Here is a 23322-nt window from a genome sequence, read left to right as displayed (position 1 = left end):
GGGTTCAAGTGATCCTCCTGCCTCAGCCTCCCAAGTAGCTGGCATTACAGGCACCCACCACCATGCCTGGCTACTTTTTGTATTTTTAGTAGAGATGGGGTTTTGCCATGTTGGCCAGACTGGTTTTGAACTCCTGACCTCAAGTGATCCACCTGCCTCGGCCTCCCAAAGTGTTGGGATTACAGGTGTGAACCACCATGCCAGCTCTAAAATCTCATCCTTATGTAACCTAAGCCCAGGACTTAGGACACAGTGGTTAACAGGTTCCTGTGTTTAGTTGATTTTACCAAAGATGTTTGGGACTCAGATCTGATGGGCACTTGGCATTACTGTTGCTTTTTTTTTTTTTTTTTTTTTTTGAGATGGAAGCTCGCTCTGTCACCGAGACTGGAGTGTAGTGGCATGATCTCAGCTCACTGCAACTTCCGCCTCCCTGGTTCAAGCGATTCTCCTGCCTCAGTCTGCTGAGTAGCTGGGACTACAGGCGTGTGCCACTATACCCTGCTAATTTTTTGTATTTTTAGTAGAGATGGGGTTTCACCGTGTTAGCCAGGATGGTCTCGATCTCCTGACCTCGTGATCTGCCTGCCTCAGCCGCCCAAAGTGCTGGGATTACAGGCATGAGCCACTACACCTGGCCTATTGTATTCTTAAATTCTACAGAAGTCAGCCCTGTAGGCAGTTTATCAGCTTTAATCACCATTACTGAAACTAGTGCTATGATCGATCATGCTTGGTCCTCCAGTCTTCCCTGGCCACTGTACTGCAGCTGCATAAACAGCTGCGTTTGCTCAACGGGAAGGAGACTCCCTGCTGGGGGAGGTATTGGAGGGAGGGGGCATGAGGAAATCCAAGTCGCCTTCTACATTTTTCTCTTTCATTATTATCCATATCTTGATTCTAGAACTTTATTTTCTGGTATCTTGGAATGTTAAGAAGCTAGTGTCTTCAAAAGCGAGAACCTTCATTCAGACCCATGCATATTATTGGATTATTATTTTTGGCTATGTAAGGGAGCCTCATTTACCCACTTTTTTGTTTTAAACTCTTGTTTAAATTTCTGCAATAATGACATTTTTGTAACTGGCCCTTGCTGGACACTGGATCGGTGTGAACATTCACTTCTTCCTGTGTAGTTGGACTACCTTCTGGAGCAATTCTTTCCCTTCCTAAGGCTTTGCTGGATCCCCGCCGCCCCGAGATCCCAACAGAACAAAGCAGGTGAGACCCTCGTGGGCGGTGCTGAAGGCTCTGACCTTACGGAACTTAACCTCACTGATTAAGCTTGGTTCTCAGTTTCTGTGTGCCTTCATGCTATGCTAGGGGCTGGGGATGTAGCAGGGGGCAAGTCTGAAAAAGTCACCTGCCATCATGGAGCTTACAGTCTGCTGGGAAATGGGCAATAAATAAATAAATAAGATAAACAAGTAAAATATATACTATGTTAGGTACTCAAATGCTAAGGAGAGTAAAACAGGAATGAACTAGGAAGTGGGGACGGGGATGTGCATGGGTATAATTTGAGAGATGGCCTGGGAAAGCCCCTTTGAGAAGGTGCATTTTGAGTGAAGGCCTGAAGAAGGTGAAGGAGCTAGCTGTGTAGATATCTGAGGAAGAACTTTCTAGGCAGAGGGAACAGGCAATGCAAATCCCCTGAGATCATGTCTGGTGAGTTTGCAGAGGGCAACGCTAGGAAGTGAGATCACTGAGGTAATTGGGGCCAAATCATGTGGGCAAGCCAGTAACTTGTTCACTGTTGGTATTGTTGTATTAACAGCCACCATCCTGTCGGGTTTTCTTACCTCCATCCTCAATTTCTTTACCTAGGGGCATGAGGAATGGAGAGAAGTATATGAGAGACAGGAGGTTAAAACTAGGAAGACACAGGATGATAATCAGGTTTCAGAGAAATGGGGACCAAGAGGCACCCTGGAGTGGAGAACAGGAATTAGCTTAGTGGTTCAGTGTGTTGGTTTTAAAATGGTCGGCTTTCCTCTTGTGGTGTGAAATGCCAGTCGTGTGTATGTCCTTTCTTTTCAGATTTAGAACAAAGTAGGAATCTAGATCTCAGTCTTACTCTCCAGAGAGCTTCCTTTCTTGTAGTCCTTCCTAACATTCAGCTGCTAAATTCTTAACTACCTAATGCAAGTAGACCTCCTAGGAGATTTGAGGCTAGATATGTAGCCTGGAAACCTTCCAGGACTCAGGAAGGGCAGCCAAGAGATCCCTTTACAGCAGTGCTCAGACTGCCTGTCCCGGCTGGTGTTTTGCAGAGAGGAGAACCTAATCCCGTATTCCCCAGATGTACAGATACACGCAGAGCGATTCATCAACTATAACCAGACAGTTTCTCGAATGCGAGGTATCTACACAGCTCCCTCGGGCCTGGAGTCCACTTGTTTGGTGAGTAGCTACACACAGCTACCCTGTTTCACCCTTGGTGGATCATTGGTTGCTTCTTCCCTAATTCTTATTCCGTCTGCCTTCCAGGTTGTGGCCTATGGTTTGGACATTTACCAAACTCGAGTCTACCCATCTAAGCAGTTTGACGTTCTGAAGGATGACTATGACTACGTGTTAATCAGCAGTGTCCTCTTTGGCCTGGTTTTTGCCACCATGATCACTAAGAGACTAGCACAGGTGAAGCTCCTGAATCGGGCCTGGCGATAAAGACCAAAGACTGTGCCTAAAAGTGGAAGCCAGGGGGGTGTGGGTCAGAAAAGCAGCTACAGCTGCAGTTTGGTGGATTGGTGGAGAGTGTGTGTGTGTGTGTGTCAGTGTGTCAGCGCTCAGCTCAGTTAAGAGCTGCAGGGAAGATGGATGACCTCCGCCTCCACTCCTTTTGGGATACACATGATGCAGAATCCTGCATGGAGAGAGAACTCACTCTCAGCTGAGAATCTCAGAGAATCCTGATGAGCTTTCCCTTGAAGTCCAAAGGCCTCTGCATTGTTTCCTTTCTTTGCCCATCCATGAATTGTATTTTTTTTTTTTTAATAAGAATTCCAGCTGATTGTTGTGAGGCCTGTTTAAATTTTTACTCTGCCTTTTGTGTTTCCCAGTTTTATCTAGAAATCTTTCTGGCTTTTTCCATCTCTTGCTTCAAAGTAAGAGGGGAACTCTCCTTGCCGACTCCACCTTACAGGTGCATTTGTTGTGCACTGGGAAGAAATAGGATCCATCCTTAGCTGGGGCTCGAGGACTGATCCAGCCTCTCATGGCTTCCCTCCAAAGTAACTTAGGGTTGAGGGATCTATATGTGATGTCAAAACTTACGTTAAACCTCAGTTTCATGCTGTCATTCATTAGGCTGGGCCACCAAATGTTTGTTTCAATTTATCAGAAGCCAAGTCATTAGCGTCTTGTTTGTTGCCCATTGCCTACACTTTTCACCTGAGATGTGTGAGTTGGGGCCTTTTAAAAACTACTGAATTGTCTGAGCCTCGAAGACATTTCCAGGGAGAAGAGATAATCTCTCATTTCACTCACAGGCTGGTCTAATCATAACCTATTTAAAGATGTCCTTGTTTAAGAACCCCATTATTTATTTTTAGTTTTTAATATAAATTAACATGTGGGGCATCGTATTTCTCTTTAAATGAGGAAATTTTAAGTCTTATTGATCTTAAATAAGACTTAAAATAAGTCTTATTTAAACCTTTGAAGCTTTAAAAAAGGAAAAAAAGGGTGGGGGTGGGAAACTGGCATACTGTTTATAGCACTGCCGATTGGCTAAGCCACTGTGTCTCTGGTACAAATTAAAGAAATCCTAAAAGTTTTCCTTGGTCATAGAGTTGGGGAATGACAGAATTTTTCTTTACTGTGAAATGTATGTACAGAGTGGACCACCTCTAGCCCTGTGGCGAAAGAGGTACACTCGAATGTCTGAATAAAGCAAGTGATGAATGACATGTTTAAGTCCTCTTTTGTGTCTTAGAAGATCACTTTGAGGCTATTTTCACATTAGAGGGGATAAAAGCAGTGAAGACCTAAAGTAAGTGTATTTTATTTTAGTAGGGAAACTTGTCAGTTTAATCATATATGGGTTGGTCAGGTTATCTAAAAATTTGTCATCTTTCTGTGGTCATATGCTGATGGCAGAGAAGAGGAAATGACAACCATTTTATTAATTGTCAATTTGATACTGAGTGACTGAACGTGTAGGAATCTCCAGAAAAAAACCGGCATCTATCATCCTGACCCAAGGCATATTTTAACATAACCTGGGAGAAGAGAGTAGGTACAAGTTAAAAAAATCTGCCCTAGTTTTGAGAAAGCCTGGCTGGAATTCTGAATGTCTTTCATACATATGTGCAAGGTTAGCCTGCAAGATTCTAGTTTTTATTTACCAGTATGCCAGAATCTGAAACAAGCTAATGGGATGGAAGTTATTTGTCCTTTTGTCCTTTAGTAAAATTCCCTGTATTTCAGCTGTAATCAAAGACCTCAAAGAAGTCTTTTTTTTTTTTTTTTTTTTTGAGATAGAGTCTCACTTTGTTGCCCAGGCTGGAGTGCAGTGGCATAATCTCAGCTCACTGCAACCTCCACCTCCCAAGCAGCTGGGACTGTAGGCACGTGCCACCACGCTCGGCTAATTTTTTGTATTTTTAGTAGAGACGGGGTTTCACTGTATTGGCCAAGCTGGTCTTGAACTCCTGGCCTCAAGTGATCCGCTGGCCTTGGCCTCCCAAAGTGCTGAGATTACAGGTGTGAGCCACCCCGCCTGGCCAAGTACTTAAAATAGTTAATGCTAATACCACAGTCCAATTTAAATCTTTTCTTAGTTCTCAACTTTCCTTAATCTTAAAGCAGCATTCGGTTCTGAGCAGCTATGCTCAGTCTCCACCAATGGCTGCTGAGACTGTATCTTTCCTCTCTCAATTCTCTGATCTATTTGCTTTCTTGTCATTCCTTGTTTTTTGTGTATTCCTTGACTTACCTCTTCTCCTGTCTTCATTAATTAGGTTAACTTTGGGGCCCCCTACAACATTTCACTTAAAGAGATCTGGCTGGGCGTGATGGCTCATGCCTATAATCCCAGCATTTTGGGAGGCCATAGTGGAGGATCTCTTGAGCCCAGGAGTTCCAGACCAGCCTGTGCAACATAGCAAGACCCTATCTACAAAAAGTTTTAAAAAAATTAGCCAGGCCTGGTGGCATGTGCCTGTGGTCCTAGCTAGTCAGGAGGCTGAGGTGGGAGGATCGCTTGAGCCTGGGAGGTCGAGGCTGCAGTGAGCCATGAACATGCTACTGCACTTCAGCTTGGGCAACGGTGAGACCCTGTCTCAAAAAACAACAACAAAAAAAACAAACAAAAAACCAAAAACTAATTTGTTTTAGTATTCATTACGTATATGAGCACTGGTAGTCTAGTGTTGGTTCTTGTATACAATGTTTTCTTAAATGAGATGATGCTGTTTAATTGTTACTTGTTTTTTCAACTAATGGATCTTTTAAAGTTTTTTATTTAAATTTTTTGTGGGTACATGGCATATATACTTACGGGGTACATGAGATGTTTTGATAAGGGCTCAACTAATGCATCTTGAATATCATGTATTCATAAAGATGACTGAAATACTTTCTGGAACAAAGTCTAATAGAAAAAATACTCAATTCCTAAATTTAAGAGACTTTAATGTAAGCTACCTAATCTTAACTAGTTTCATTATTTGCGTGTGGGTACAAGTTATGTGCTCTGTAAGGCATCTTTCAATTTGAAAATTTCAGAATTGTAATTTCATTGCCTTTATAAATTGCTTTTTTTTTTTTTTTTTTTTTGAGGCAGGGTCTCTGTCACCCAGGCTGGAGAGCAGTGGCACAGTCATAGCTCACTGCAGCCTTCAACACCTGGGCTCAAGTGATCCTCCCTCCTCAGCCTCAAAAAATGCTGGGATTACAGGCATGAGCTACTGCACCTGGCCCATAAATTTCTATACTTTTGAAGAGTCTATTACACAAGGTATCATCAGAATCATCCCAAGACTCACTTCCTGATCCTAATTATTTAAAATTTTGCTTGTAGGCAAGGCATAGTGACTCACGCCTATAATCCCAGCCCTTTGGGAGGCCAAGGCGGGCAGATCATTTGAGATCAGGAGTTCGAGACCAGTCTGGCCAACATGGTGAAACCTGAAACCCCATCTCTACCAAAAATAATTAAAAAAAAAAAATTAGCCAGGCATGGTGGTGGGTGCCTGTAATCCCAGCTACTTGGGAGGCTGAGGCAGGAGAATCACTTGAACCCGGGCGGCGAAGGTTGCAGTAAGCCAAGATCATGCCTCTGCACTCCAGCCTGGGTGACACAGTGAGACACTGTCTCAAAAATAAATAAATAAAAAATTGCTTTTAAATCATGAAGCTATTGTTTACTTGGAATGTTTTCTTCCCTGCTTAAAATCTGGCTTGTCTCAAATCTGAACTCCTCCATAAAGTCTTCCCTATTGGTTTCAGCTACTCAGGACCTTCAACCATCCTGGCTGCTCACCACGTAACTTCCTGAGTGATACACCGCACTCTTTATTGTTTCAGATATTGTGTCTCTCAGGGACTGCTGCACTGTTTTCTGAATTCCCTATTATCCCAGACACGAAGTTGCTTCTCGACAAATAGTTCCCCAAATGGCTGTACCTTCTCACAGAACCCTTAGGAACTTTGTCCTCAGTTTCCCAAATTTCTAAGACTTCGGTGACTTAGTAAGGGAATTTTTTTCCTTTTTTTTTCTTTTTTGTTTTGAGACAGAGCCTCACTCTGTCTCCCAGGCTGGAGTGCAGTGGCTTGATCTCGGCTCACTGTAGTTTCCACCTCCCGGGTTCAAGAAATCTTCCTGCCTCAGCCTTCTGAGTAGCTGGGACCCCAGGAATGTGCCACCATGCCCGACTAATTTTTGTATTTTTAGTAAAGATAGGGTTTCACCATGTTGGCCAGGCTGGTCTCGAACTGCTGACTTCAGGTGATCTGCCTGTCCGGCTTCCCAAAGTGCTGGGATTACAGGCATGAGCCACCGTGCCTGGCCCCATTAATTTTTTTTTTTTTTTTTTTTTGAGACAGAGTCTTGCTCTGTCTCCCAGGTTGGAGTGCAGTGGCGCAATCTCGGCTCACCACAACCTCTGCCTCCCCGGTTCAAGCGATTCTTCTGCCTCAGCCTCCCGAGTAGCTGGGGCTACAGGTGTGTGCCACCATGCCCCGCTAATTTTTGTATATTTATGGAAATGCCAAGAGATAGTTCAATCTGTATCTCTGGCATGCCATGGACACCAGGTCTGACAAACCCTTTTACTCCTTAAAACAAATGTTCACATGATCAATACGGGGAAATAAGCTGCATGTTACCATAACTTCTAAAAGGGAAAAGTGTCTCTTTGGTATTGCTTTGGAAAACATTATTCTTTATCTTACCATGTAAAAATTGACAATTATCCTTCCATAATTAAAACAGGTAGACAACATCCTGTGCCCTTTCATTTTTTGTAAAATGTAACCTGAAACTATTCAGCATTCTTGAAGCAACCTTTCAATAATGGAGATAGTGGTGCTTCATATCAATTAGCTGTTTTGATTTTGTGGCTAAGTTCTTTATTTTAAAAAGACTATGTAAGTTAAAAAAATTTTTTAACAATGCCCCCAAATTAAGGTGAGTGTCCCCTTCAAAACCTCCCGCACCATCTGTTTCCCAGAGGTCACAGCTGAATAATTTGGTATCTCTCCAGGTAATATAATCTTCTGCAGCTTGGTTTTTATCACTCAATCTATCGTGGAGAGTGCCTGTGTGAGAGGTAATGGATCTACACCATTTTTAGTGGTCACACAGTTGAAATTCTTAAGTGCTATTCCATTAGAGATTTTTATGAGACTGAATACTCTTTCGGGAAAGTCTAATATTTAGGCCATCTTTCCAGTAAGAAATTTATAACATAAAGGATGTGTACACACCCACCTTCCCATTTTTTTAGGAATCAGAGTGTGAAGTTAGTTGAGACTGACCTCCAACGAAGAAGCCTGTTTTCCACAAGCACTAAGGCTTTTATGTATTTCTGATCCATGATGCTGAGAAGGTGGCTTTTCCGGGATAGAGACTAAGAACATTTAGGAAGGTGTGTTTGTAAAATAGCCCCAGCTTTATATTGAAGCACACTCTTCTCTATGTCCCCTCATGTGCAATCTGAATGAATGCAAGTCAAGAAAGCAAACTAAAACTATAATTAAAAGGCACAATTACTCAAACAAACTCCATTATACTTCATAGTTTGTTCACATCATGGCTTTGATGGTATCATATATCCCATGTGCTGGCATAAAATAACTAGACTAGACCAATCAACCAGAGGCCAGTTTATTGATGATAATGAAGACTGCAATTGCAAAGAGGGCTAAAATACTCATCCTGCTGGAATATATATCCGCTCCTATAAAAAAGGTGATATAAGTTAAAATGCTATTATAAGTTTGCTTGGTTGTTACGGAGTTAGGAGATGTGATATCTTACTCATGCTTTTTACTATAGGCACATACCTTCCAAGGAGACCAGAATAGTCCCTCTCTGCGCCCTGACCCCCCATGTCCCCACCCCAAACAGTGCTAAAGGATACACACAGTGTAATCATTTGGCTCCACTTTTCCCAGAGTTTACACGTAAACTACTTTCCTTCTGTTAAGTATCAGGCCTACAGTAGGCTCTCTCTGTCATCATACTCTGTTTTCCTAATTATAAAGCAAATGGATCATAAAGTATTTATAAACTGTTTTTCTTTTGACAACACAATTTCAGACTTACAGAAAAGTTGCAATAGTACAAAGAATTCCCAGATCCCCTCCACCCAGATCCCCCAAAGGTTAACATTTTACCACATTTGATTTATCCTTCTCCTTCTGTCTGTCTTTCTGTCTCTCAATCTGATGGGTCAAAACTTTCTTAAAGTGACATTGTATTCTAGTCCCTCCACAGTTACCAAAATTGTTTCTTTTTCGCTCTTAAAGCAAGAAGGCTGCAAAGCCTGTTTTCTTCTTCCTTTTAAGGTCATACTGGGTGAATTGTTAAGTATCATGGGAAAAATAATACTGTGGGTTACAAATAATGTCTCATAATTCTAAATTAAATTTGGCTTCTAATCTAATTCCTTATATTCTTGGTCATTTGAAAACTAGCTCTGTTGTGAATTACCAAACAGGAGCTACTCTCTCCATTTGCAGTTTTCAGTATTGCAGTAGGAGTTTCAACACAATATGCACTGATTACTTGTTCTTGTAACTTTGTAAAAGCTTGAGAACAGATTGACCTCTCTTGGCTCCTCCGGGGTAACAGCTAAGGTTTATTCATTTACTTGTTTCTAGAAACATTGTATCTATTAGGATTTATTTCAAGCAACTCTATTAGATGGCTTAAAAAAAAAAAAAAAAGAAAAAAGATGTTCTATCTCTCCCTTTTGAAGCTCCTGTAGTGAGGCACCCTGACCTCATTTGTTTTTAGATTGATGTACAATTTACAACCACCAAAGTGTGCAAATCATAAGTACAAATCATGGCTCAGTGACTACTGTGTGTGCACATCCATGTAAACATAACTGTGTCAAGGTACAGAACTTTTCCAGCTCCCAGCAGGCCTCCTCATCACTACCTCTACACAAATCTTTAAACCATATCATCCATCAATGTCTGCCATTTTTACTTCATTGAATTCCCTGTAACATGACTGTATCATGTCTTTGATCATTTTCAATTTCAGTTTCTTGGCAGGCACTTATTAGAATGGAACTAGTATTTTAAGTCCTTCAGTTAATTCATAAAAGTTATTTATTATTCTTTAGTTTCTATCTTATTTTCTGGACCAGAATATTAGAAGCATGTGTTTCATCTAGAAGTCTTTTATTAGTCTGTTTGTCATCTAAATTTATAACATAGATGCCATTCCAAATCTCTGTGGCAACACAAGACCAAACCTCCAGTACTGAAATAAATGTGGCATTTATAAGGGAAGTTCTTTATCTGGAGTGCTCTCTCCCAATCTATTAACCAGAAATATAAAGTATATAATAAATAATTTAGGTACAGGTGAAAATTTCCCTGTGATAGTTTGCATTTGCCTTTTATTCTCTCGGAGAGGGAAAGGAGGAGAGCAGAAACATTTGATCTTTTATTTCCTGAAATTTCTCCAAGACAGTCTTTGCAGATTAATTTTGTCCTTTGGTTAAAATAAAATTAATGTCCCAAAGTCATTATAAAATTCTGGGTCTCCAGCCTTTCTTGAGGGCTCTGGTTCAGTATCTTGAAATCATGCAATATTTATAGTGTTATGGGAAGTTCTTTTTCATTTCGGATGTTTTTATGTTTAAGAAACTTGCTGTTATTATTATCCTCTGGTAAGTAGGCACTGAAGGAAAACCCCTACTGCTGTCATCGAAGCCACATTTTCCTCCAAGACTGGCTTTAACTTGACAGAATTTTATTTCGAATGCAAAGATGCAGGCTGGGCGCATGGGTCAAGCCTGTAACCCCAGCACTTTGGGAGTCCAAGGTGGGAGGAATCTAGGACTTCGAAACCAGCTTGGCCTACCTTTCTCTTAAAAACAAACAAACAAACAAAAATTAAGAGTGGTGGCCTGCACCTGTATAGTCTCAGTTACTGGGGAGGCTGAGGCTGGAAGATCGCTTGAGCCAGGGAGGTGGAGGCTGCAGCGAGCTGCAACTCTGCCACTGCACTCCAGCCTGGGCTATGGGGCCACAGAGCAGGATCCTGTCTCGAAAAAGGTAAAGTATGTCATATCTTAATAAAAGTGCAGATTAATCACTAGGTACCAATTCATTTATCAGTGTTACACACCAAGAACAAAAGCTCTTCCTAAACTTGGGGGAGAATTTCAGGGCTTTAGGAACTTGAAAGCGTCTTCACAGTTCCTTCGAAGTCTTATTTAGGCCGGCTGTAGACCACAGGCCACAGGTCTACAACTTGAAGCTGTCCACCAATATCTCACACACAGGACTGTTCTTAATGCACGAATACCTCTCCTCGAGCAGACTGCTTTTCCCTCTTAGATCTTGCAGCCAGATCATTTTACCGGCAAAAGTCTCAGACATCTGTGAATAAAAGCTTACATTCTTTCCTTGTCAGTAGAAAAAAGGGGAACACGAAACCATACGTGGCAAATTACAAAGAGGGATGCACTGTACGAGCTGGTAAGATTGTTAATGAGGGCAATCCAAACAGAAGAGATTTGAGCGCGAACGGAATATGGATCAGTGGTTAGAAGGTGGTGTGGGAGGGAGAAAGCTTTGTAAGCTGTGGCGCGCTTTAGTATTACTATCGGGGGGATCTAGGCAGGGCAAGAAGCGGGTGAAAGCGTTTTAGGCTTCGGTCTCCTCTCCTCGTCCTTAGCTGTCCCAGGCCAGGGCCATTCTATTCGCCGAGGCGTAGTCAATTCCACTGCCCTAGACTTGCCCACTGAACCCATGCCCCCAACTCACCTTTCCCTGCTGCCCGAAAGCCAAGTCGCTACCACCTGCTCGAGCAACTCCCACCGCGCAGGCTCAGAAGTTAACGCTCTCCCGCCTTTCCCCGCTGCGCTACCTTCTGAGCAGGCGCAGCGACTACGATCCGTTCCCTCGCGGCGGCTCGACCCCGGTGAGGGGAAAGGCCGCTCCGCGCGTCGCGTTTTTGACCCATGACGGCGGCGCGCAGTCTGACGCGACAGATTGCGTCACTTCCGCCCCCTCCCGGGAGGCGGCGCTGGGCCGGTGGCAAGCCCCCGGAGGGAGCCGCAGTAGTACGACGGAAGATGGCGACGAGCGGCGGCGAAGAGGCGGCGGCAGCGGCGCCGGCGCCCGGGACCCCGGCAACGGGGGCGGAGACGACCCCGGGCTGGGAGGTGGCGGTGCGGCCCCTGCTGTCCGCGTCCTACTCCGCCTTCGAGATGAAGGAGTTGCCGCAGCTGGTGGCCTCAGTCATCGAGAGGTACCGGGCGGCGGCTCCGGCGGGCGACGCTGTGGGGGGGGGGAGGGGATTTCGAGCCGGATCGTCTGGACCCGCTTCCCGAGCCGCCCCCTGACCCTTGGGGATCCCCGCTCCAGCCACGGATTCGGGGTTCCCGGGTCCCGGGAGACTAGAGCTTGCCCGGGTTTCCTTCCGCCAACCCATGTAAATCACCTGTACCTCAGTTTCCCCTCTCGAGCAAAACTTTTGCGGCCTCCCTTGCGGGAGGGCGTGGCCGGGCACGGTTGAGAGTGACTTTGAGATGCATTCGCGCTCTTAAGGGAATGTTCACTGGGCTGCCCCTTGGGTCAAGTCACAGATGAGTTTGCATTTCTCGCCCGCACTCGTTCCCCTAGCCTGGGCCGGAGCGGAGCCGTACGGTATAATTTAATAACGGTCTCCCCGCGGTGCTGTAATCAGTGGGGGCACGTGCTATTTCTGTGACTAAAGCCACTAGCTACCATTGATGACCTCTTTTTACGTTGCACTTCTTGTGCATTCCTACTGTATCGGTATTTGATTAAAAACATTTCAGTGTGTGAGTCTGAGAGGTCAATTTCCCAGAGGATGTGTGGTGTGTGTGTTCTCTCTCTGCCTCCCATCCCCCTTGCATTAAAATATCATCACATTCTTTTACAAACGGTACTATCTATTGGTTTCCTTTTGTGTGTTTTTGTCTTTTTGCACAGCGATTCTTAGCTATTGAGAGTTATTATATAGGTACACAGATGGTGATCTCAGAGTGCCTTCCTTTTCCTGACATACTGTGCTCAGAGCAGTCTTTCATTAGTTTAATGGTAGATTTTTGCTTTTAAAGCCAGACTGACTTTCATTTTTCTAGCCATACCTCATTTCAGCAACTCCCTGCAATTGTTAACTGGGTCATTTTAGCTTCATGATGACAAGGGTATATCTAGGTGCTCTACAGAGGTTAGAAATTGCTATTTGTTACTCAAAGGAGGCCCATGGTTTGACAGATTGCTTGTTTTTGTGCTTTGTTGTTGTTAGGCTTGTAATCCTTTGGATGCAGTTTTTTTTTGTTTTGTTTTGTTTTTGAGATAGAGTTTTGCTCTGTCGCCCAGGCTGGAGTGCAGTGGCACGATCTCGGCTCACTGCAAGCTCTGCCTCCCAGGTTCACGCCATTCTCCTGCCTCAGCCTCCCGAGTAGCTGGGACTACAGGCGCCCACCACCACGCCCAGCTACTTTTTTGTATTTTTTGTAGAGACGGGGTTTCACCATGTTAGCCAGGATGGTCTCGATTTCCTGACCTTGTGATCCGCCCACCTCGGCTTCCCAAAGTGTTGGGATGACAGGTGTGAGCCACCGTGCCTGACCTGTATGCAGAGTTTTTAACAAATTATAATAAAATAATGGTTGGGTTTGGTAGCTTCACAGTCAGCTTTACAGATGGGTTTTCTTATCTGATCATCAGGCCAGGAATGTTCTGAAGATGTAAACAGGTTTCAAATATGCTACTTTCAAATTATGTAGCTGCTTTTTGTTTTAAACGTTTGGATTGGCAGTATTTTTCCTGACTCATACTCATGTTATGTAGAATCAGTAACGTTCCAGTCTTTTTAGAACATTTGCTTTTATGTTTTTCTGGACATGAGCTGGATAGCTTATAAAGTATTAATAATTTGTTATTATTATAATAATAATTTGATACCCTTCCGTAAATCCTGTATTTGGGGGCCATGCCTTTAAAGCTGTAATACTTAAGGAACACCCTCCAACCAAATACATCACTAGGTTTGAATTTTGCTATATATGTGGTAGTGGTCTCTGCCATACTGTCTGTTTGTACAGATAATCAAGAGTTGTATTTGTAGATGTTAATAAGATCTCTCTTTATGGTTTAGAAAATAAGTCCAAACTGATGGCCCTTTGGTAATGCATTTATTGGAAGGCAAGATCTCCCTTTTTTTTTTTTTTTTTGAGATGGAGTCTTGCTCTGTCACCCAGGCTGGAGTGCAGTGGCGCCATCTCAGCTCACTGCAAGCTCCACCTCCCAGGTTCACACCATTCTTCTGCGTCAGCCTCCCGAGTAGCTGGGACTACAGGCACGTGCCACCATGCCCAGCTAATTTTTTGTATATTTAGTCGAGACAAGGTTTCACCGTGTTAGTCAGGATGGTCTCTATCTCCTGACCTTGTGATCCACCCACTTCAGCCTCCCAAAGTGCTGGGATTACAGGCGTGAGCCACTGTGCCTGGCCGGAAGGCAAGATCTTTTAAGTCTTCTGGTTTTTGGAGCTCAGTTAACTTTGAAAGCCTATGTGTCCTCTGCAGGCTGTGTGAGAGGAGTATGATCTAAAGAAAAATTTCCGTAAGAAATACCTGGCTTACAAGTTCTTTACAGTGAGAACGGCTAAACGTATCAAGTGTTCAGTTTGTTATAAAGCAGGGGTCGGCAAACGTCCTGTAAATGGCCAGATAGTAAATAATTTTGGGACATGTGGTCTCTGTGTGGACTGCTCAACTCTGCCATCATTGTGTGAAAGCAGCCACACACCATACATAAATGAATGGGCATGGCTGTGTTTAAAATTGTGTCTGTGGGCAGTGAAATTTGAATTTCATGTGATATTTACATGTCACAAACTATTCTTTTGATTTTTTTTTTTTTCAACTGCTGTTAGCCATACAAAAACAGCTGACTTTCTGGATTTGGCATGCAGACCATAGTTTGCCAACCCCTAGCTTGGAGCACACAGATTATACCCTGCTATCATTATTCTGATTTTCAAAGGATTTATTTATTTATTTATTTAGAGACAGAGTCTTGCTCTGTCGCCCAGGCTGGAGTGCAGTGGCATGATTTTACCTCACTGAAACCTGCGCCTCCCAGGCTCAAGTGATTCTCGTGCCTCAGCCTCCCCAGTAGCTGGGATTATAGACGTGCGCCACCAGACCTGGTAATTTTTGTATTTATAGTAGAGATGAGGTTTCACCATGCTGGCCAGGCTGGTCTTGAACTTCTGACCTCAGGTGATCCGCCTGCCTTGGCCTCCCAAAGTGCTGGGATTACAGGCATGAGCCACTGCACCCGGCCCAAAGGTTTTATTTACTTGTCTTTCCAAAAAGTAAAGGTCTCAGAATTGTGGGAGTATGTCTTGCTTAGGAAGCTGTAGTACCAGATCAAAGCCAACACTGTAGATGCTGAGGTGGTCCTTGTTTTCTAGCTAATCAGAGGTTGAGACGTCTAGGCTGCTACTTTAGTTCTGTGCTTGCCACTCCCATCTTCTGCAGTTTCCTGGTTTCTTTCTCTTGTTAAGCCTGCCATGTTTTTTCTTCCTTGTCACCGGGGACCATCTGTTTTTCTGTTGCAGTCTACTATCTGCTTCCGTTTTTGATATCCTGGCTCCATCATGCCAGCTATTACTTTCTACCTGGTAGCCTGCTTATCCATTGTATTTGTCTCTTGACTATTGAGAACGATGATGTGCTCAAGACTCCTCAGTACACCACATTCTACCTTTTTTTATATTGAAATTGACCTTTTGAAGAAAAGGTAGATTAAACGTTCCTAGGTCTAACCCCTATTTCTTAAGTTTGACTTTGCAACCAAACTGAAACAGAGGAGAAATAGATCAACATGGATAAGTTGGAAAGCATACTCTCAAGTCATTAGATTTTTTAAAAGAAAAAGATATCTGAATTTATTTAAAGGGAAGATTTTTTCCATAGCATGTAGCTAGCTAGCGTGTCTTAAAAAGACTACTAAAATATTTTTTCTTTTTTAAGAGACAGGGTTGGCCGGGCACAGTGGCTCACGACTGTTATCTCAGCACTTTGGGAGGCCAAGGCGGGAGGATAACCTGAGGTCAGGAGTTTGAGCCAGCCTGGCTAACATGGTGAAACCCTGTTTCTACTAAAAATACAAAAAATTAGCCACGCGTGGTGGCACGCGCCTGTAACACCTGTAATCCCAGCTACACGGGAGGCTGAGGCAGGAGAACTGATTCTGAACCCAGGAGGCGGAGGTTACAGTGAGCTGAGATCGCACCATTGCACTCTAGCTCGGGCAACAAGATAAAAACTCCATCTAAAAAACAAAACAAAAGAAAACAATATGGGATCTCCCTCTGTTGACTGGAGTACAGTGGGACAATTATAGCTTACTGTAGCCTCAAATTCCTGGGCTCACGGGATGCTCCTACTTCAGCCTCCTGAGTAGCTACAGTAGCTAGCTAGACTACCGGCTCCCACCACTAGGCCCAGTTTAAACTCTTTCTAACACTGTTACTTAATACATAGTTTAAAGAACATTTTAAACACACTGTTACTTTTCCAAGCCAGAAATGGAGCAGAACTAGCTCAATGGAGCACATGCCGTCTATGGGATTAGTTAGTATAATCATTGCTGAATGTAGCCTTCTGTGTTAAGGTATAGATAATTCCTTTCTTAACTCTGTGCAAGATAGGCTGGTGAGCATGGTTATCATTGGACAGCTTGACTGACTCTTTGTAGATAAAAAGAAATATGCTCCTTCTCTCTGAGCCAATTCTTTCTAGGCTGACCTGGCCTTTTAAATGATAAACCTGTTCGAGGTTCTGTTTCCAGATGTTTGCTAGAATTTAAGGGCAAAGAGACCTACTTTGGAAGGGGGAGACTGTTACAACATTTCCACTAGATAATGCACAGTAATTTCTTAAAAATCCTGAAGGGAAGAAAGGGATGCACTCATGCTGTGATCTTTTGAATTTGTAAGCAATAGGATGTAAATTGATAAATGACCTAAAGGAAAAAAAAAAAAAAAAAAAAGCCCACCACCAAAAGATAGATAATGATTGTGAGATTAGTCTTTGACTCCTGTTTCTATGTCTTAGTTTCACATTAACCACAGATTTGTCAAGAGTATGAGGGAAGTATCTGAAAGACAGTTTTCAGTTCTTCAGTTAACATGCAGCAGATTATAGATAGAAAGATAGGAATAAGCATAATGGATTGTATATATACTTGAGAAAGGAGCTTGTGAAGTTTCCACCATTTACAAAAAAGATTGATAGTATGATATTGAGGAGGGAGAAGGGAAGTGAATCTTTAGTCTTTTATGATGCCCCTCCTCAGATTCCCATTTCTTCCTAAAAAGATCTAGATTTTTCCAGACGCTGCCAGTTCTTTTTTCACTTACACATCAAATTGGATTTCTCTGACCTCTCTGCTTAGCTGCTGTTTCCCTTTGTACTCTGCATCACATTTATTTGGTATAGAGTATAAAAGCTTCAGATTCTCTGTCTATCCACAGTGTTTCAGGCTCAGCAGTACTGTTGTTGCAGTTCATTAGGAGCGGCAGGTGATTCAGGAAGATACTTGACCAATTAGAGCAAAGACATATTTTCACGTCTATCTCTTTATTTTCCTTCCTGTACTTTATATTTGCTTCCATTTCTTCATTCTTCTCCTTCCTACTCAACTTTTTGTCCTTTGTTCCGTTTTTCCATTTCTTATTCTCTGGTGTCTTGGTGTCTATCGTTTTCTCAGGGAATGAGAGTGAGGTTGGAAATTATGGCAGCACATCCCTATTAGCTGGCTCATGCACACTGTTTCTTTAAAATCAAGAGATATGACAATGTCCATTACTTCTTATTTCTTCCTTCAAGTCTTCAAAACCAATTTTTCCCCAGGTTTATCCTTAGTTGTCCAATGCACATTTTAAGTAGAACTGAAGATTGTTCCATTTTTCCTCTGCCAATGTCTGTCTTTTCCCAAAATGCATTATTCTTCCTGTTTCTTTATTGGAATAAGGATGTTATGTATTTCTAGGGGAGGAAGTTGGGTTCGTTAGATCACAATAGGATGATACTGAACCAGGCAATTAAATGAGTTTACTCCTATATATATTTTTAAATGTATATTTCATTCTCAGAATTGGTATGAAAGCAATAGGCTAAGTCCATCCTTTGGGTGGGCAGTATTTCTTTTAGATTTGGTAAACCTGTTCAGCTGGAAAAAGTGGGGGTAAGCAGCTCTGAACTTTGGAAATAAATCAGGAAAGGTAAATAAATCCGGTAAAATAACATCAAATGTCAGAGTGGGAAAGCCTTAGAAAAACGAATAAGAAAGTATAAGGGTGGGGCCAGGCGTGGAGGCTCATGCCTGTAATCCCAGCAATTTGGGAGGCGGAGGCGGGTGGATCATGAAGTTAGGAGTTTAAGACCAGCCTAACCAACATGGTGAAACCCCGTCTCTACTAAAACAAATACAAAAATTAGCCAGGCGTGGTGGCACGCACCTGTAATCCCAGCTACTCAGGAGACTGAGGCAGGAGAATCGCTTGAACCCGGGAGGCGGAGGTTGCAGTGAGCTGAGATCATGCCTCTGCACTCTAGCCTGGGCGACAGAGCGAGACTCCATCTCAAAAAAAGAAAGTATAAGGCTGGAAGTAAAGGAAAAACTAAGTATATGAGGTAGAAATGGGGATTTCGTAGGGAGTTTTCTGCTGTACATGTGAGCCTTAAAACTGTGTTTAGTCACCAGGAACTTTTGAATGCTACTTGTTGTAGAAAGGTTTTTATTTTCTCCTTTTTATGTACCCTGACAAATGGAAAATGACCCTCACTTAGCAGGAGGATCCTTGCACACATCATAGATGCTCCATAAATATTTTTTTTTCTTGGTGAAGGAGTTATTCTGAGTTAGGGACTAATCTTTGATACATACCCATTTATCCTTGCTCTGCATATAGCAAAGTGCTTGTAATGCCAGACTTTCAAGTGTTATTTAAGGTGATTCATCACTGACATTGGCACCTTCCAAATAGTGACTTGTCCTTTTGGCTCTTGTGTTCATTTGGCAAGTAGATAGTCTTGCAGGCAGTGAATGGAGTATTCACTCTGTTTACATTTCCCTTCTTAGGTTGATACTCTTTTTTTTTTTTTGAGTTGGAGTCTCACTCTTTCTCCTAGGCTGGAGTGCAGTGGCACAATCTCAGCTCACTGCAACTCTGCCTGCCTGGTTTAAGCAATTGTTGTACCTCAGTCTCATGAGTAGCTGGGACTACAGGCGGATGCCACCACACCTGGCTAATTTTTGTATTTTTATTAGTGACGGGGTTTCACCATATTGGCCAGGCTGGTCTCGAACTCCTGGCCTCAGATAATCCCCCAGCCTCTGTCTCCCAAAGTGCTGTGATTACAGGCTTGAGCCACCAGCTACAATGCGTCCCGCCGTAGGTTGAAACTTCTTGCTGGGAATTGACTCACTAAGGAAACTATTCAACCACACTGTTGTTCTTTCCATTTAATAAAATATATTTTAGTCTTTGCTTTACCTTCATGTTTCTTTTTTTTTTCTGAGACGGAGTCTCACTGTCGCCCAGGCAGGAATGCAGTGGCCCGATCTCAGCTCACTGCAACCTCCGCCTCCCTGGTTCAAGCAGTCCTCTGCCTCAGCCTCCTCAGTAGCTGGGATTACAGGCGTGTACCACCACACCTTGCTAATTTTTGTAACTTTAGTAGAGATGGGATTTCACCTTCTTGGCTGAGGGCTGGTCTTGAATGAACTCCTGACCTTGTCATCCACCCAACTCTACCTCCCAAAGTGCTGGGATTGGAGGCATGAGCCACCATACCTGGCCGGCCACCGTGCCCAGCCCATGTTTCATCAATTGTGGATTAGCACCTGATTTGATAGAATGACTTTAAATGTATCCAGCCTTTAAACCTAGTTGGTCTCTAGATTTTTTCAGAATAGGGCATTTCCCCAGCTAAGGATAAAGGATGTGGTTAAAAAAAAAAAAAAATCACTGACTCTTTTGTGATCTCGCTTTAGTCTACAGTCAGAGGGATGGAGTAGGGGATGACTCTGTTATCCAGTGAATTTTGGATTTTAGCACTCATCATATGACTTCCTATCTTGAATTGTTGATTCCTTTTAAGTTACCACATTACAGGCCAGCCTTATTTGGTCTAAAATTGGTTACTTTAATCTGTATTCCCACTAACAGTATATTGAGTACTCTGGTCTGCCCCTTTTTGGCTATCAATAATGAAGGCATATTAGTGATCGGTCTTTGCCAGCCAGTAATACAGAACAGGTTGGTATCCTGTTAGGTCTTTACTTGCATTTCATTAGTTCTGCTTGACTTTGAAAATGTTTTCTGTTTGTTAGTCTCTGCTTCTTCCTAAGCCTGATGACCTTGAATGAGATATTTAATTTGAATTCTCTAAGCTTCACCTTCCCAGTCTTTTTTTGGGATGGAGTCTTGCTCTATCACCTAGGCTGGAGTACAGTGGTGCAATCTTGGCTCACTGCAACCTCTACCTCCCAAGTTCAAGCAATTCTCCTGCCTCAGCCTCCTGAGGAGCTGAGACTATAGGCACATGCCACAACGTCTAGCTGATTTTTGTATTTTTAGTGGAGATGGGTTTTCACCATGCTGGCCAAGTTGGTCTTGAACTCCTGACCTCAGGTGATCCGCCCACCCCATCTTTCCCAATCTTGAATGGGAATAGGTTGATGATACTATCTACCAGGTAGTGAGGATTAAATAACGTAATATCCATAAAGGGGTATCTGGCACGTAGTAAGCGCTAAGTAGATGCTGGCTGAATTGTTATTATTTTTGCAGTGAATCAGAAATCCTGCACCATGAGAAGCAATATGAGCCATTCTACTCATCTTTTGTTGCACTTTCCACACACTATATTACAACAGTTTGCAGTCTCAGTAAGTATTCCACTCTTGTCCCTGCCTTCTGAGGGCTTGTGAATAGGGGAATTGTTTATTCTCTTGTTAGTGTATCTGAACAAGTTGTTAATGAAGTCTAGGTTTTAGCACTCCTAAGCTGCTCACCCAAGAGTGGAGACAACTGTCAGCTAGGATGAGGCTCCAGAGATTCCCTTACCTAGGCTAACCAAGTGGAATTTTAAAACTACTTGGCTTGGACACCTGCTTTATAAGTATTAAGTCAACCTCCTTTCCCTTCTTAATCCAAAGCATTTTATTGATTTCTCATGTAATTACTGGTGTGTTAATTTCCTGGGGAAGAGGGTGGTGGATACTGACCTCTGGAGCTAGCAGCCACTCAAGGCTCTATTTCCTATTTGGTTTTAGTGAGGATGTGGATTCTCCCTTGTGTTCTCTGGTATATGAAAGGATTTCAACTTCAGTTCTCTAGTTTCTTCATTTTTCTACCCCCAAAATGGCTAAGCCCTATTTTACATTTCTGAATTTTTACACTTTTCTAAAATCTTGACTCAAATAGTTCTGAAGAATTCTAATTATTTTAATTTTGCTTTTTTAGAGAGAGGGTCTTGCTCTGTCACCCAGGCTGGTGTGCAGTGGTGTGATCATAGCTCACTGCAGCCTTGAACTCCTGGGCTCTAGTGATTCTCCTGCCTTAGCCTCCTCAGTCCTAGCTGGGACTACAGGCACAAGCCAATATGCGCAATTAATATTTTATTTTTTTTGGTAGAGACAGGGTCTCTCTATGTTGCCCAGGCTAGTCTGGAAGTCCTGGGCTTAAGCAATCCTCCTGGCTTGGCCTCCCAAAGTGCTGGGATTACAGGCAGGAGTCACCATATTTGTTTATTTGAATAGTTTGCTAAGCAAGTAAACTGAAAGGACACTGAAGAATTAGTGTATTTTTTGTGTGGCCCAAGACAATTCTTCCAGTTACTGAGTAATCCTTCAGTGTCAGATACTGTTTAATACAGGCTCTGGCTACTGGCAGAAAAATCAGTTTTAGCTTGGAGAAACTTTATGTAAGGAAGTCATTTTATTTTTTTAAGTTATACTTAAAAATTTTATCCATTTATTTATTTATTTTGAGATTGGGTTATGAGACTAATTTTTGTATTTTTGGTAGAGATGGGGTTTCACCATGCCGGCCCAACCTGGTCTGGAACTCCTGGGCTGAAGTGATCCACCTGCCTCAGCCTCCCGAAGTGCTGGGATTATAGGTGTGAGCCACTACGCCTGACCAGGACGTCATTTTAGAATCCTTGGGAAGGAGTAGTAGTATCGTCTAGTGCAAGCTTGTCCAACTCACGGCCTTAGGGCCACGGGATGGCTCTGAATTTGGTCCAACACAAATTCATAAACTTTCCTAAAACATTATGAGATTTTTTTTTTTGGTCCTTTTTTTTTTTTTTAAAAAAAAAAAAAGCTCATCAGCTATTGTTACTGTTAGTATATTTTTTGTGTGGCCCAAGACAATTCTTCTGGTGTAGCCCAGGGAAGCCAAAAGGTTGCACACTCCTGGTTTAGTGGTTAAGAGCATAAACTCTAGAGGCTGACTGCCTGGATTTAAATCTAGCTGTGTGACTTTCGTCAAGTCATTTAGTTAGCTCAGCTGTTAAAAATGGACAGGGATAATATGAATATCTGCCTCATAGAATTGGTTTAAGAATTAGATGAGTTAGTACATTTGAAGTGCGTTGCACTGGTGTGATGTATTTCCTATTACAGTTATCCTGATTTCTAGTAAATATGAGATAAATTGATCTGATAGTTATTGATGTTAAAATACCTTTGTTCACCCCTTGGGTTTTTGGCTCTGAATAATTGTTATGATATTGGGAATGTTGGACATAGAGCTCAATACTTACTTTGCTTGATTTCTTGACCAAGGCTGAGCAGTCTGAAATTAAGTAATGTTTATTACTTTCTCAGTTCCCCGGAACCAACTTCAGTCAGTGGCAGCGGCCTGTAAAGTTCTAATTGAGTTTTCTCTCCTGCGTCTGGAGAATCCAGATGAGGCTTGTGCTGTGTCCCAGGTGAGAGTGATGGGCCCATTTCTTGCCCTATTCCAAAGCAGTATTGTGACTGACTAGTGGCATAGAGCAGAGGTCAGTGAACTTTTTCTGTAATAGGCCAGATAGAAAATCATTTGCAGGCTGTATGTTATCTGTTGCAGCTAGTTAACTTTGCCTTTTTAGTGTGAAAACAGCCATAGATTAATATGTAAATGATGAACATGGCTGTGTTCCAGTAAACTTTATTTACAAAAACAGGCAGTGGTTGAATTGGAGCTGTATTTTGCCGGCCTCTGGTACATGGGGCTACAGAGTCTTCTCAAGGATTGGACATTTTTGTATTTTTTGTGGAGTCAGGGTTTTGCCATTTTGCCCAGGCTGGCCAGGTAAGTAACAGAAAATGAGTAAAGTGTGCTAGTTGAGAAGATTGCAGGCCCCAACTACAGGGGCCAACCACTATTTGGCTCTGGCTTATTATTGCCATGCAGGAATGGAGGTGCAAGGTTGCTATACTGTGAATTATTTGAGAGTGAGAAGTTTGGATTTGCATGTGAATCTTTTTATTCACTTCAAATTTTAAAAAAAATATTGTGAGAACAATAAGACATCTGCAAGCTACGTACAGTCTAAGGACATCAGCTTGCAGTCTTTGCGT

General features: G+C 42.7%; 2 protein-coding genes and 1 long non-coding RNA gene across 9 annotated transcripts in view; 2 read left to right on the top strand and 1 right to left on the bottom strand.

The window, feature by feature from the left end:
• The window catches only part of EMC1 (ER membrane protein complex subunit 1), a 28341-nt gene extending 24758 nt beyond the window's left edge, over positions 1–3583 (top strand). For 4 of the 6 annotated variants that reach the window (XM_025381506.1, XM_025381515.1, XM_025381496.1 and 1 more), the window contains 3 exons: positions 1137–1221; positions 2274–2403; positions 2491–3286. In XM_025381506.1, coding sequence (XP_025237291.1) covers positions 1137–1221; positions 2274–2403; positions 2491–2670 — 395 coding nt within the window. In that variant the 3' untranslated portion in view covers positions 2671–3286. Of the gene's footprint in view, positions 1–1136; positions 1222–2273 lie in introns of all 6 variants that reach the window. The other 2 variants (XM_025381524.1, XM_025381484.1) reach the window with 2 other exon arrangements.
• LOC112622269 overlaps positions 1–11631 on the bottom strand; it is a 29959-nt gene extending 18328 nt beyond the window's left edge. For both annotated transcript variants that reach the window (XR_003118965.1, XR_003118966.1), the window contains exon 1: positions 11458–11631. This is a non-coding gene — a long non-coding RNA (uncharacterized LOC112622269). The remainder of the gene's footprint in view (positions 1–11457) is intronic.
• Positions 11632–11764: 133 nt separating this feature from the next.
• Positions 11765–23322, top strand: part of UBR4 (ubiquitin protein ligase E3 component n-recognin 4) — a 139110-nt gene continuing 127552 nt past the window's right edge. The window contains exons 1-3 of the mRNA XM_025381474.1: positions 11765–11944; positions 20540–20637; positions 22585–22688. Coding sequence (XP_025237259.1) covers positions 11769–11944; positions 20540–20637; positions 22585–22688 — 378 coding nt within the window. The 5' untranslated portion in view covers positions 11765–11768. The remainder of the gene's footprint in view (positions 11945–20539; positions 20638–22584; positions 22689–23322) is intronic.

The sequence above is a fragment of the Theropithecus gelada genome, chromosome 1 (genome assembly GCF_003255815.1).
Source record: "Theropithecus gelada isolate Dixy chromosome 1, Tgel_1.0, whole genome shotgun sequence".
Lineage (NCBI taxonomy): Eukaryota > Metazoa > Chordata > Mammalia > Primates > Cercopithecidae > Theropithecus > Theropithecus gelada.
This window is presented reverse-complemented; position numbering and strand designations above follow the sequence as displayed.